The sequence below is a fragment of the Natrix helvetica genome (genome assembly GCF_964273705.1).
Source record: "Natrix helvetica genome assembly, chromosome: 2".
In the NCBI taxonomy this organism is placed as follows: domain Eukaryota; kingdom Metazoa; phylum Chordata; class Lepidosauria; order Squamata; family Natricidae; genus Natrix; species Natrix helvetica.
Genome location: NC_138552.1, coordinates 62941798 through 62956106, shown reverse-complemented (window position 1 = coordinate 62956106; position 14309 = coordinate 62941798). Strand labels below are relative to the sequence as shown.

The 14309-nt window shown below is 39.5% G+C and overlaps 1 protein-coding gene across 2 annotated transcripts in view; it reads left to right on the top strand.

The window, feature by feature from the left end:
• The window catches only part of LOC309388481 (kelch domain-containing protein 3-like), an 84820-nt gene that overhangs the window by 48299 nt on the left and 22212 nt on the right, over nucleotides 1-14309 (top strand). For both annotated transcript variants that reach the window (XM_081945850.1, XM_081945849.1), the window contains exons 10-13: nucleotides 2073-2158; nucleotides 4553-4634; nucleotides 12282-12367; nucleotides 13771-13855. In XM_081945850.1, coding sequence (XP_081801976.1) covers nucleotides 2073-2158; nucleotides 4553-4634; nucleotides 12282-12367; nucleotides 13771-13855 — 339 coding nt within the window. The remainder of the gene's footprint in view (nucleotides 1-2072; nucleotides 2159-4552; nucleotides 4635-12281; nucleotides 12368-13770; nucleotides 13856-14309) is intronic.

Genomic DNA, 14309 nt, shown 5'->3' with positions numbered 1-14309 from the left:
ACAGATGAGATGCCTTTTATACTCATTTTAATGTGGGATGCCTTATAAATAAATAAATGGGCAAGCAGACAATTCATTTAGCTGACAAAGACCTGATTTCTTAGCAACCAATCTTCCCTAGGGGTGAGGGCGGATCCTCCTTCTTTTCAGATAAATATGGTACTCAGGAAAATACATTACTCTGAATTCTTTGGCAAATGGAGTATGGCAATATCAAAGGAGGATACACAAGGGAATGTAAAAAAATATATATCCATGTAATGTAAGTTTCACCGAATTTGGTGGAATTTAAATTCAACTAACAATGCAATCACGGCATAGTGCAGAGTAGACAGTTTTGGGTGGCTGGGACACATCTAGGGTTTTGAGAGCATGTTCCAGGTATGTTTACAAAATGGCCATCAGGTTAGGCATGGTCAGTCAAATGAAGTTCTCTACAATTTGATAGGGCCTTTGTAGGATCCAAAGGTATTCCTGCAATCCGCGTAATGCTAGAGGCAGATTATTTTCTTTACAGCATTCTAACTTCCAATTTAATGTTGTTGTTAAAGAAATATTCTGTTAAAGTCGCCTAGGTTAGGAGACAGTAGACACCAGACGCAGTGTCTGGGGACACTTGATGCCTGCTTACCCCTAGCTTAGCTTGATGCCTAAAGATTGCTCCCTGTTTGTTTTCCATTCTATGTGGATGCTTCTTGTTGTAAAACAAAGGGGGAACTAGCATGCCACACATTTGGTGCCTTTGACTCCATTTGGATCAGGGTTTATATTTTTAGGGTTTCACAAAATAAGAGCCCTCTCTAACACAAAGCTTACTATAGGATCCAATCTGGGTCAGTCAGCGGGGCCAGAGGTTTAGAAGACTTTCGGACTCTCTACCAGAAGGTAAAGATAAATTCCCTGAAGATGGGCTCCAACACAAGTCCGAAAGCTCGGACGACTAAAGCTCTGGTCCTGGTGACCGACCCAGATTGGTCAACATTATCCTGAGACACAGATATTTGCCTGCATTCAACAAAGCCTAATAGCTGTGGAGCCTGCAAGGATGACAAAAAAGTGAAGATGGCAGACAAAGTCTTCTTATGTGTGTGTAGATGTTGTCTCATCTACAAAAAGGATGGGACTTTAATTGCACTGTCACAACTGCCAACTTGACTTTTTTTAATCTCATCCCACCAACCCCCACAATGCCATTGGTTGCTGAGATTCTGACAAAGAACTGGCAAATTATGACTGATTGCATGTTGCTATATTGTGTAGGGTATATTCTCTGGTTAAAGACCTTAATGCTAAAGCCTCCTTACCCTAAACTGCTTCATTGGCCATAGCCAGGATTCAGGAATATGCTTCTATAGAACTTAACTCTAAAAGGGATGGGAAATCTTCACCAGCATTTTGAAACTCTGATTTGGCAAGGCTTGAGTTTTTAAATATTGCACTACATTTAGAGAGATATTATGACTCTTGTTTCAATTTGTCTAAATATGCAAATAGGCTCCGTTAATAATGTCTCTACTGATGGGGTTGCTGGTTGTTTCTCTTGCAATTTTCCACAAATCCTCACCCTTACTCTACTACTGCACGCAAAGTACCGTGTTTCCCCCAAAATAAAGCAGGGTCTTATTTTCTTTTGACCCCCGAAATAAGCACTTGGCCTTATTTTTGGGGAGGTCTTATTATTTTTGAGGTGCAAGAGGTGGCGAGCGTCGTCACCTCATGGCTGCTGTGTTGCAATATTTTTGGGGATGGCTTGTTTTTGGAGGAGGGCTTATTTTAGCGCATTTGCTCAAAAGCCCGATTGGGCTTACCGATATTATCTAAGGAGGTCTTATTTAGGGGAAGCAGGGTAGGTGTAAAGTTAAAAATAGTGCATAAGTATTGTGAGGAGAGAAAAAACTGGAATCACGTCAAAGAATCCAGTCTTTGAGTAGCTTGGGGAATTAATATGCTTTTATACTTTTTTTAAAAAATGGATGTAAATGTCAAAGGATTGGAATAGTGCTATTTCCAAATACTACAGAACAAAAGCAAATGAAATATGTTTTTGTGTTATTTTCTTTCCTCTCCCCAAGTATCTTTAATGTGGCAAAAGTGTGAAGTAAAGGGAGAAAAGCCTTTTGGAAGATCACATCATACATTTACAGCACACAGTGATAAGGTAAACAACTGAACATTTTACTCTCCTGTTACAAATTAATACGCTTTTACTTCCATTGTATTTGAGAACAGAAAATCTTGACTGCAAAGATTTAGGGCAGATATACACTCACTGTTTGTCCCATTGCCAGTAAAGCCCACTCCATCACTTTCTCGCTGTAGGAATGGATGGCATCCTCCTCCTTTTACTTCCTGTTGTTGAAGATGCACCCCACAGCCACGTCTTCAAGCTAAAGCAGAATTGCTGTTCTCCAACCTGAGCCATTTTCAACACTTCGGAATGGATGGTCTCCAGTACTTTGGTCTATTCTAATAGCAGCCACTGATTGGCTGTAGTGCCTGCCATTCTTCCTCCACCCCCACCCCCACAACTGCTGATCACTGCTGATCATGCGCAATCCTTCTGTTCTGGGTTAGGTGAAATATGTTTTCCTTTTTTTCCTTACCTCTTGCCCAGAGAACTACAAAGGCTTCCCTTCCTCCTTCCCTTTCTCGTTCTCTCGTCTTTAGGTTGCAAGAAAAGAACATTGCTACTTGTTTTTGTTAATCTGAAATATTGGATCTTCCTTGCATAACTTCCTTGCACAACCTATATATGGAACATAGGGGCAAAAGAACGGCCAGTTTCCTATTGCTGTAATTACTGTAAAATTAGAACTAGGACGGTGCCAGTCACAATCAATCAGATGTGCACATGCAGAGTTCAAGTTAACCACTTTATTGTTTTCAGCCTATAATACAAGAATCTCCCCATTTTGACAATATGTAAATAAGAATCCAGGGAACTTGTAGTGGGTGCATGAAAGGAGAGAGACATACAGAGAGTTGGGGGCCACCTTTGGTGGGAAGGTAACAGTGTTCTGTGCACCTTTGGCGTTTAGTCATGCCGGCCATATGACTATGGAGACGTCTTCAGACAGTGATGGCTCTTCAGCTTTGAAACGGAGATAAGCACCACCCACAAAAGACGAGAATGACTAGCACATATGAGGGAGGATAATTTTTACCTTTACTTTTTTTATTTTGCCTTTGCAGCTGTAGAAAATACTATGTACATCATGCCATTCAAGAACTTAATCTATTTCCTATATTTTCCAATGCTTCCACTATCAAGAGAATTTTCAGGAAATTTGTGATAGAATGTCTATCAAACCCTGAGAACATATAGGAGGAGAAAACTGTTGCAGAATGACAATTACTATTATAGAGTATTAATACAATACACTGCTAGCAACATCATCTTTTCCAGATTTCCAAGTTGTTCTTATTTGCCGACTTTGCCTATTTTGAAGGGGTTGACAAGAAACACTGGGAGAAAAGGATGAAATCTTTTTGCATTTTTATTCATCACCCATCACTGGCATCCACTGGGTCAGTGATGTTTTCCATCAATATATCACTGACAGATCCATTTCAGAAATACTCCACTGAGCGTTTTTTGTAGCATTCGCAAAGAGCAAAAGAAACAATTGCAAGATCTTGCTTGCTCCACAAGGTGGGGAACAAGGTGAGCTTCTATTTGACAGGCAGAAGTAGAAAGCGTATAATCACCTGTATCTGGCTGAATATTCCCATCTGAATATTAGGGTCAGGAAGCTGGCAGGGATCTAGATTCTGCCCTTATGGCTTGGTCATCCTAGAAAGTTCCTTAGCTTGAAATGACAGGCAACGAGGGAAAGACTTCAGTAACAGAATGCAGCTGCTTCTTATCAATTCCTTGCCACCTCCCATTTTATCCTATGCGTGAAGAGTTTGCTTAGAGTTGTACAATGTGTTATTCAATCCTGTTATTGAGAATTAAATGAAGCCTCTGTGGTTTAGCTGATCACACCTATCATTTGGAGTCCTTTGAAATGTGAGGTGGAGAGATAGGCAGGGGAATTGGCTGCATTCCAATCCAGCTTGTTTTAAACAGATTGCTAATTAGCAGACATTGGCCATTTCCAAGGCAACCAGCAATAATAGTCCACGTATATCCCCAGAGCTTCAGTAAGGTGTGCAGAGCAAGACAAAGGCTTACAGCAGACTCCCAGACATCAACAACTGGAAGCAATCTTGGTATCCCTTGAGCAATATGCATGTAATTTAGGAAAATCACTCTCTTATATTAGCATAGGAACACATATTAGGAGATAAGTCCTTTGCGAAGCAAAATGGACATATAATTACCCCATAATACCGGGATTTCTTCTGAACATTTTCAAGATTGAAAAGAGTTTTATTTTAGAGATGTTTGCCACATTACCATGTGCTATTGATGATCAATTAATGGACAAATCTTTTTAAAAAATCATTATTGTGATGGTCTCTCTCAAGAAGAATATCAATGAAGAACAAAATGTTGAGTGCAAAATAAATTGGTATGGTAATATCAGCCATTATTCTTCCATTTTAGGACATTTATCTGTTTGGAGGAACTTTTGAGTTCAAAGATGGCAAAATCATTTCGAAGAATGATATTATGAAATTAAGCTTAGGTGAGTAGGAAAGGAATGAATGAATATTCTGTTTGAAATTTGTTTTGGGAAGTTATTATTTTGAAATATATTTTTAAATAAAAATCTAAAGTTTAAGGTCCTATCAAATATTGATTTCTGCTCATCAAATCTGAATGGTTATCCTTTATACTAAAATTTTCTCTCTGAATGTTCTATATTTTGTTCACGCTTTTTAAATGTAGTAAACACAAGTCTAAACTGCTTCCTCCTCAAAAATAGTCTGCAAAATAATATGATATTGTCCCCTTAAATTCAGGGGAGTATTATTTTGTTTTTAATGTTTCATGTTAAAAAAAAAGTTAGCAACTGCTCATTCTTCATTTGTCAGCAAAATAAAATACATACATACATACATACATACATACATACATACATACATGGCTATTTTTGCTTTTAAATCAATCACCTATAGTAAACACCAGTGACGTGCGGTGAGGTTTATGGCTGGTGAGGCTGGTGACGTCATCAGGAAGGCAGGGAATGGGACCACATGTGCTGGAGGCTCAGGCTGCCTCAGCCTCTAGCACACATGATCCCATTCCCCTCCTTCCTGAGCGCGCTCCGCCGGCGCGCGCTCCGCAGTCCTCGAAAGCGACTGGGGAACGACGAGAACCTTCCTGCCTCTGCTGGACTTTGCACGCTCCTCGCGACTACATATTGTGCCGACAACATTTCTGCCTCCGCAGCTCCCGGGCATGGCCGGACGGATGTATATAATATTATATATATATATATATATATATATATATATATATATATATATATATATATATATATATATATATATATATATATATATATATATATATATATATATAATACTATATATATATGGCCGGACGGATGTATATAATATTATATATATATATATATATATATATATATATATATATATATATATATATATATATATATATATATATATATATATATATATATATATATATATATATATATATATATATATATATATATATATATATATAGTATTATATACTATTATTTCATGAAGAGAGGTGAGGCTCTGCCTCCCCTGCCTCCCCTGCCCGCACATCCCTGGTAAACACATAATAAAGAAATATTTACAGGCTGTGTTGCCGTTGTCCAATTTGTAGCTTGGAATATTCCCTATCACTTTAGAAATGTACTGGAGAATAACTTTCCAGCTTTAAATAAACAGTGTGGAAATTTTGAAAATTACTGCAAAATTTAGAATAGCTAAGAAACTTTCAGGAGTTATAGAAGTGTGATGGGAAGCATTTTCACCTAGCTGGTCAGCTAATTACGGTAATTTAAAAAGTTCAGAGAGAGCAACTAAGATGGTCAAAGGACTGGAGACTAAATGAAGAACGGATGCAGGTTTTGGATCTGGCTAGTCTGAAGAAAAGAAGAATTAGGGGTGATATGATAGCAGTATTTCAATATTTGAGTGGCTGCCACAAAGAAGAGGGAGTCAAATTATTCTCCGAAGCACCAAAGGTCAGGACAAGAAATAGTGATTGGAAACTGATCAAAGAGAGAAGCAACTGAAATTAAGGAAAAACTTTCTAACAGTGAGGACAATTAGCCAGCTTTCCTTCAGAAGTTGTGGGTGCTCCATCACTGGAGATTTTTAAGAAGAGACTGGAGAGTCACTTATCTGAAATAGTATAGGTTCTCCTGCTTGAGCAGGGGGCTAGACTAGAAGACCTCCAAGGTCCCTTCCAGCTCTATTCTAGTCTAATTTATAATTATAGAATAATGGAATAACAGAGTTGGAAGGAACTTTGGAGGTCTTCTAGTCCAACCCCGTGCTCATGCAGGAAACTATACCAAGATAAGATAACTCTGTAGAAAAGTGGAGCTGATGTTTGCAGCATTAACAAGGGAATGGATGAGTAGATCAGCCCCTACTATCTTCTCTGGATAAATGACAGCGATGTAAGATTACCCAAACTGTTTCTCGTTACAGCTGTTCCTTTTTCTCATGAAGAAACAACCAGTGACGTGCAGTCAGGTGAGGCAAGTGAGGCACAGCCTCACCACTCTCATCATGAAAAAAAAAAGTAAAAGGAAAAAGCTGAGCTAAAAAGCTAAACTTCATCCTCCTGGTGCTGTGCAGGGCTTTGGGCAAAGGCTGGAGGGAAGGACCCTGGCTCGCTTGTGCTCTCCCTCCCCAAGAGTAGTTTGATTGCAGGCAGAGCCACGTTGTGGGGCCGGTGTGTGTGCTACAGCATGGCTCTTTGCCTGGCTTCCTGCCTCCTCCTGTGGTCTCCTCACTGGTGCTCTCCCTCCCCAAGTGTAGTGACTTCCTCCCCAGGCCCCCATTCATTTCTCTCTCACACACACACAGCTGGATAAAACTATATAAAAATCTAGCCCAGCTTCACTGATTACAAGTTTGAAAAGGCAACGTGGCTCCGCCTGCAATCAAACTACACTTGGGGAGGGAGAGCACAAGCGAGCACTGAGGAGACCACAGGAGGAGGCAGGAAGCCAGGCAAAGAGCCATGCTGTAGCACACACACCGGCCCCACAACGTCACCAGTCATAAACCTCACCGCACGTCACTGGAAACAGCAAGACAGCAATCTTGGAATCAGAGTATTTGTCATAATTCTTCTGTTCACAAACTGAGCCTTTCTACCATTCAAGCACTTCCCTTGCTGTTTTTGGAAATAGCCTATTCACTGATGCAAAGAAGTTACAAAGTGACAAGGCTGGAAATATTACAGGAGTGCTTTCAATCCTCAGTATGACAATATGAATGCTTATTTTTATCATCTATATTATATTTTAATTAAGAGTTTTAGTTAAACAGCAGAAAGCAAGACAAGTTATTGGCTACAGAAAGTTTTAGAAGCTCAGAAAACTTCAAAAGGAGTTTGAATATTAAGACGCTGAATCTACTTTTATAGAAATAAAGGTATTTTGTGAGAAAGATACATGTTTTTTAATATATTGTAGACATAACAAGACAAGGAACTTAAAATGGCATTCAGGGATAATCTTTGAAGAACTGTACCAGGGCCTGTGTCACAAATTTGATTCAATTAATGTCAGCTATGTGGCATCTTTTTGAGAACAGTCTGTTCCCAGATGAAGTTAAAGAACAAGATATTCAGCAAAAAATGTGAATTTGTCACCAGATATAACTGGGTGAGGTTTCACAAATTAGAAATGAGATAATAATAAAAATTGCAGAGAAGAAAGGATATTTTCTTGTTGTTGGATTCATAAAAGAACACTTTGCTTAAAGTAAGTGCTAAAGAAATTTGTAACAAGGGTCAACAACCATTTTGAAAGGATTACAGAGAAAGATTTTCTGAACCAGAGAAGAAAGGACTGCAAAGTCTGTTTGTTTGATCAGGGATAAAATATGATATATTGTTATTCTGGGTGTCTCTTTTTGGATTTATTGATGCCTTAATTGGAAAAAATGTCGTGTGTGTGCATTTGTTTATGTTTAACATGCTGTAAAGGAGCTAAGGGTGATGAAACACCACAAGAGACGCCTAGAGAGTCGTTGGAGATCCTCCCGCTCCAAACTTGACCGAGCACAGATACAAACCTACTTAAGGACATACCTTGTGGCATTAAGAGCGGCCAAACGTCGACATTGTGCCGCTCTTATTGCGTCCGCAGATAACCGCCCTGCCACCCTGTTCCGGGTGACCCGCTCCCTTCTGTCACAGAGGCCGCGGGAAGCCCCTTTGCAGGGCAGGGCAGGGCAGGGCAGAGGAATTTGGGAAATATCTGCAAGATAAAATCGCTCAAATCCGGAGGGAATGGATCCCTTTCAATGGGCTAGGGGAGACGCCCAAGGCGAGTCTTGAGAGACCACTCTGGGAGGAGTTTGACTCGGTTGCCATCGAGGATTTGGATAGATTACGTGGGCGACTGCGACCTACCACATGTTTATTGGACCCGTGTCCCTCCTGGCTTGTACTGGCATCCTGGGAGGTTACACGTGACTGGCTCCTGGGACTAGTGAATGCTTCGTTGGGCGAAGGGTCTCTTCCGGCCGCCTTGAAAGAGGCGGTTGTGAGACCCTTACTCAAGGAGCCTTCGCTGGACCCAACGGAGCTAGCCAATTATCGTCCTGCCTCCAACCTTCCCTTTTTAGCGAAGGTTGTAGAGAGTGTGGTGGCCCAACAGTTCCCACGTCACCTGGAGGAAAATGATTATCTAGACCCGCGCCAGTCCAGCTTCCGACCCGGGCACAACACGGAGACGGCCTTGGTGGCGTTGGTTGATGATCTCTGGAGGGCCAGAGATAGGGGTTGTTCCTCTATCCTGGTCCTATTAGATCTTTCAGCGGCTTTTGATACCATCGACCATGGTATCCTTTTGCAGAGGAGCTGGGGGTTAGGGGCACCGTTCTACGGTGGTTCGGCTCCTACCTCTCCGGCCGGACGCAATGTGTGTTGGCAGGGGAGCAGAGGTCGACCCTGAGCCCCCTCACTTGTGGGGTGCCACAGGGGTCGGTCCTCTCGCCTCTCCTGTTCAACACATATATGAAGCGGCTGGGTGAGATCATCCGTGGTTTTGGGGTGGGATATCATCTGTATGCTGATGATACGCAGCTGTACATTTCCACCCCGAACCACCCCAACGAGGCCGTCGAACTGATGTCCCGGTGTTTGGAAGCCGTACGGGTCTGGATGGGTGACAACAGACTGAAACTCAACCCCTCCAAGACGGAGTGGCTGTGGCTTATGGCCCCCTGGTTCAACCAGTTGCTTCCATCTCTGGCCATCGGGGGCGAGCAACTGGCCCCCATGGAGCGGGCACGCAATTTGGGCATCCTCCTGGATGCCCGGCTGTCCATGGATGACCATGTAACAGCCGTGGCAAGGGGGGCGTTCCACCAGGTTCGCCTGGTGCGCCAATTGCGCCCCCTATTGGACCGGGATGCCTTACGCACAGTCACCCATGCGCTGGTGACGTCCCGCCTAGACTACTGCAATGCTCTCTACATGGGGCTTCCATTGAGATGCACTCGAAGACTACAGTTGGTCCAGAATGCGGCCGCGCGGGTGATTATGGGGAGTACTAGATACTCCCATATAACACCTCTCCTGCGCAAGCTGCATTGGCTTCCTGTGGTCTATCGGGTGCGTTTCAAGGTTTTGATTACCATCTTCAAAGCGCTCCATGGCACAGGACCTAGCTACCTGCGGGATCGCATCCTGCCCCATACATCCCTACGACCAATCCGCTCTCACAGAGAGGGACTTCTCCAGGTGCCGTCCACTAAACAATGCCAGAGGGCGACACCCAGGAGTAGGGCCTTCTCTGTGATGGGCCCAGCCCTTTGGAATGACCTCCCCCTCGACATTAGGATTACCTCCGATCTCCGCTCCTTCCGTTCAAAACTCAAGACCCACCTTTTTCAATTATCTGGCCTGGCTCAAACATAGTTCCATCTTATTCCTCCTGACAGTCTTTTTAAATTAGTAATTTTAAACTGGGGTATTTTAATTTCTAATTTCATTATTATTATTTTATGTATTGTAATGGTTGTTACCTCCTCCGTGTAATGTAATGTAATATATATATGTGTTTTTATTTATTGTACGCCGCCCCGAGTCCCTTGTGGAGAGGGAGCAGCTAACAAATCAAATAAATTGAAATTGAATTGAAAAGTCTTTTCACCTATAGTTACTTTATGAAATCTTAACTTTATAATACTTAAACTGGCTTTGCATTTAATTACTTATTATTCTTCGGAGTAAGGAAATTTGGGGAACTTGTCTTTTTAAAGGAGAAAGTATTTCTCTTTCTTATATTAAATGTCAGGCTCTTGTTTATATTAGAAGACTGGGATTACTTTAAATTTGTGAAATGTAAATGCGTTTATAGATTAAAGTGGAGATATGGAATGGATATTTTAATAGAATGAGTTGCTGTTTTGAGTTAAAAAATATATTTGCAATGGGGAAAATATTGTGTATTGGAGATTGCCTTTGTAAAGGAGAAATGGTCTTTTGGTCAAGTTAAAATTTGGTTGGGACCATTTTATGCCTTTTAAATACGAATTTTTTCAAAGATAAGATTTGAAATGTGTATTGTTGGATTATATATATATATATATATATTAACTAATGTTAAAATTCTACAGCTCTATTTGCTGATAACTAGACTAAGGAGGACATTACTTATTTGATTTATATTGCTAAGTGAAGGTTTGTGGAATGAAGAGTTATACATCTATTAGCAAGAAGAGGTGGAATTGTTTATACTTATCATGCAAGGGGTTGGAAGTCACTCTATTGTGGAGAAAAAAAGAGGGTTATATTTTTATTTTTTATTTCTTGCATTTCTGCTCTTTTTTCTTTTTTAGTTTGTGCTATCTTTTAGTGTTCTGCTCAAAACTTTTAATAACATTTTCTTTAAAAAGGAAATAATGAAAGCAGCACAATAAGAACTTCAAATGAAAGCAAAATGTCAGTAGAAAAAGTCTAGCTCCAATTTAGTGTGACTTTTGGACTTTCGTGATATAGAGGAGAGGAGTGGGTCAAGCTATTTTCCAAAGCACCTGAAAGCCAGACAAGGAATAATGGATGGAAACTGACCAAAGAGAGATTCAACCTAAAAATAAGGAGAAATTTTCTGACAGTGAGGACAATCAACCAATGGAACAGTTTGCATTTGGAAGTTGTGGGAGCTTCATCACTTAAGACTTTCATGAAGAGATTGGACTGCCATTTGTCAGAAATGGTGTGGGGTCTCCTGCTCGAGTGGGGAGGGATTGGACTAGATGACCTACAAGGTCCCTTCCAACTCTGTTAATCTGTTAAGTGAAGCAAAATGTCAGTAGAGAAGGTCTGTCTCCAATTTAGTCTGAATTTTGGATATTCTTGATACAGAGGAGGTTCACAAAATAAAAGGGAAAAAACATTCAAGTATAAGCAATGGGGATTATGAATCTATGGAATAACCCTACACCAGGGATGTCCAATTATGGCTGGCTAGAGAATTCTCGGAATTCCAGTCCACAAATTGCCAAGGTTAGACATCCCTGTCCTACACTGTAATACCTACACCCCTAGCAACTCATCCTCAAGCTCAATTAGGTTTGGATTAAATACATCAGGAAGACCATTTTAAGTAAATTTTAAGTTCATAAGCTTAGATATAGCATTTTGAAAGAAATGGCAACTGAAAGGTAACATGCATTGATTTCAGATTCATTGTACTGATCTACTGTGGGAGAACTGAGGTCATTTGCTTGCATTATCTGTTCTTCACTCCTTTTTCTTTCCCCCCTTGTTTCACGTTAATCTGTCAATATTGTTACAGTAGATCTTTGATTTGAGACAGAGGATTGCTTTTAGTCATTTTGAATTAATTAATCTTCTATAAAACATAGAAAACAATCTTTTTAAAGGGTGTGTTTTTTATTTGCCTTTGTTCTTGCTAGTCAGTAGAATAATTAGATTAGTGTTTTCAGAGCTTTTGAAATTAGAGTTCTTTCTGTAATATATCTTGCTATTATATAAAAAGTCTTGCATATTCGGTCATTTTTCACATTTAGAGTATTGACCATAACTATGTGCTGCAAAATCTTTTTTTCAGTCTTGCCAATGAAGCTGCATTACTACTATTATTTTATTAATAAAATATTTATGATATGTTATATAGCTCAGATGAAGTGGAAGAAGCCACTGTACATAGGGATCCCTCCAGCTTGCAGATGGAATCATGTTGCATTTATTCTTCATAATCACGTAAGTGAAAATAATTTTATAGTGAGAAGCTGCCATCTTTGGTCTGTTTGAACTTGTCCCAGTCCAGAATCTTCCATAACCTACTTTGATTTGTGCTTCCCATACATTGTTAGATTTAAAACTCTTAGCGTTCTTAAACAACATGGCTTTTAGAAAAAAAAATGGGCTGGGAAAGCTATTGTGTGTCCTTATTTTTAAAGAGTAGTAAACATGATAGCAATAGCACTTAAACTTATATCCATCATGTTTTACCGCACTCTCTGGGTGGTTTAAAATGTCAGCATATTGCCCCCAACCATTTGGGTCCTATTTTACCATCTTCAGAAGGATCGAAGGCTGAATCAACCTCGAGCCCCATTAGGATCAAACTCCAGGGTATAGGCAGAATTAACATGCAATCCTTCATTCTATCCACTGCACTTATTGCTTATCCTAAGCCAGTAAGTCACAACAAATATACTAAGCTTATAAAAATGGTAGGGATGATTAGGGCATTTTCAACATGAACCCAAAGAGCATCTCTCATGTCCTTCCATAACTGCTCAAGAGTGACCTTTGTCCACTCAAAAAGATCCTCCCCCAGTGAGATCCCCTAACAAAGACTTACTCTTCTAAATATCTTAATTATTTGGCAGTTTTCTTTTGTGTAATAAACACTTTTAATTGATTTTTATTCTTGCTGTTTAATGTTTACTAATTGGAAAAATTCTGACTGTTTGTGCAACTGTATTTTTAGATTTATGTTTTGAGACTGGATTTTGAACTTTTGTAAAGGACAGTCTGGAAATTTTAAAATATATAAACCAGTACAGACCTGGTCTATTCAGATTTTCTAGTATGAAGTCAATTTAGAAATTAAAATTAAAATACTTTTCACAGAGGCTCTCTGAGTGAACTACTCAGTTTTTTTGTGTCTTGGCATAAAAAAGGAAGTTTTAAATGAAGCCACATCACGTTCACTAAAATTTGTTGAAATGAAAATATACAGGACAAATTTTGCTTTGGAGCCAAAAAAAATGGAACATGATCTGCTCTCAGAATTCTGCAGAGTGAGGCTGTGATCTCCACCAATGTCTGAATGTCTATTAGGTGGTCATCTTGACTAGGATACCCAAAGAAAAATATTTGACCAATGATTGCAAAATTCACCTGCCCACTTTCATTTCAGGACATGAATCCTCCCTCCCTCCTTTCCATTTCTGAGTTTAAAAGGTGGAAACTGCAGAATTGGTTCCATAGATATATAATCTCTAAGAAATGTATGTTAGGAGTGTCCAAAATCTTTTTAAAAAGGAAAAGATATGATATAAATATTTTTCCTTATATGTGATTTCTGTTCATTGCTTTTTAATGCATTTTAAAGGAACTATTTAATTAGGATTCTTACATGTTTCCATTGGTAGCTCTATATTTTCGGTGGAATTAATGGGAAAGAATTCAATGACCTCATGGGAATGAAACTGATAAATCCTTCAGAGAGACAACTTTGTAAGTTTATTTCAACAATACTAATTAATTGCATTTACTATTGTTTAGAATAGGGGTCTCCAAACTTGGCAACTTTAAGACTGGTGGACTTCAACTCCCAGAATTCCTCAGCCAGCAGGTGCCAAGTTTGAAGACCCCTTATTTAGAGCTCAGATTATACTTATTCCAGATTTCTGTAAATTATCTGTATTTATCTTGTATTTTACTTCAGTAATTATCAAACACAAATTATTGATTTAGCCTCTAAAATTGTTAACTAAGATACTAAATACAATAGGTGTTTCCAAGGTTGCCATTGTCACATTCTTTTTAAAATCTATCAGACATCTTATCTGTACAATTATTTATAAATTGATCTAAGAAATTAACCCCACTTTCTGCTCATATTTTTAAATGCATATATTACTGACATCCTTAAATAAGAATTGTTGTAAAAGTAAATTTTCCTTGAAAC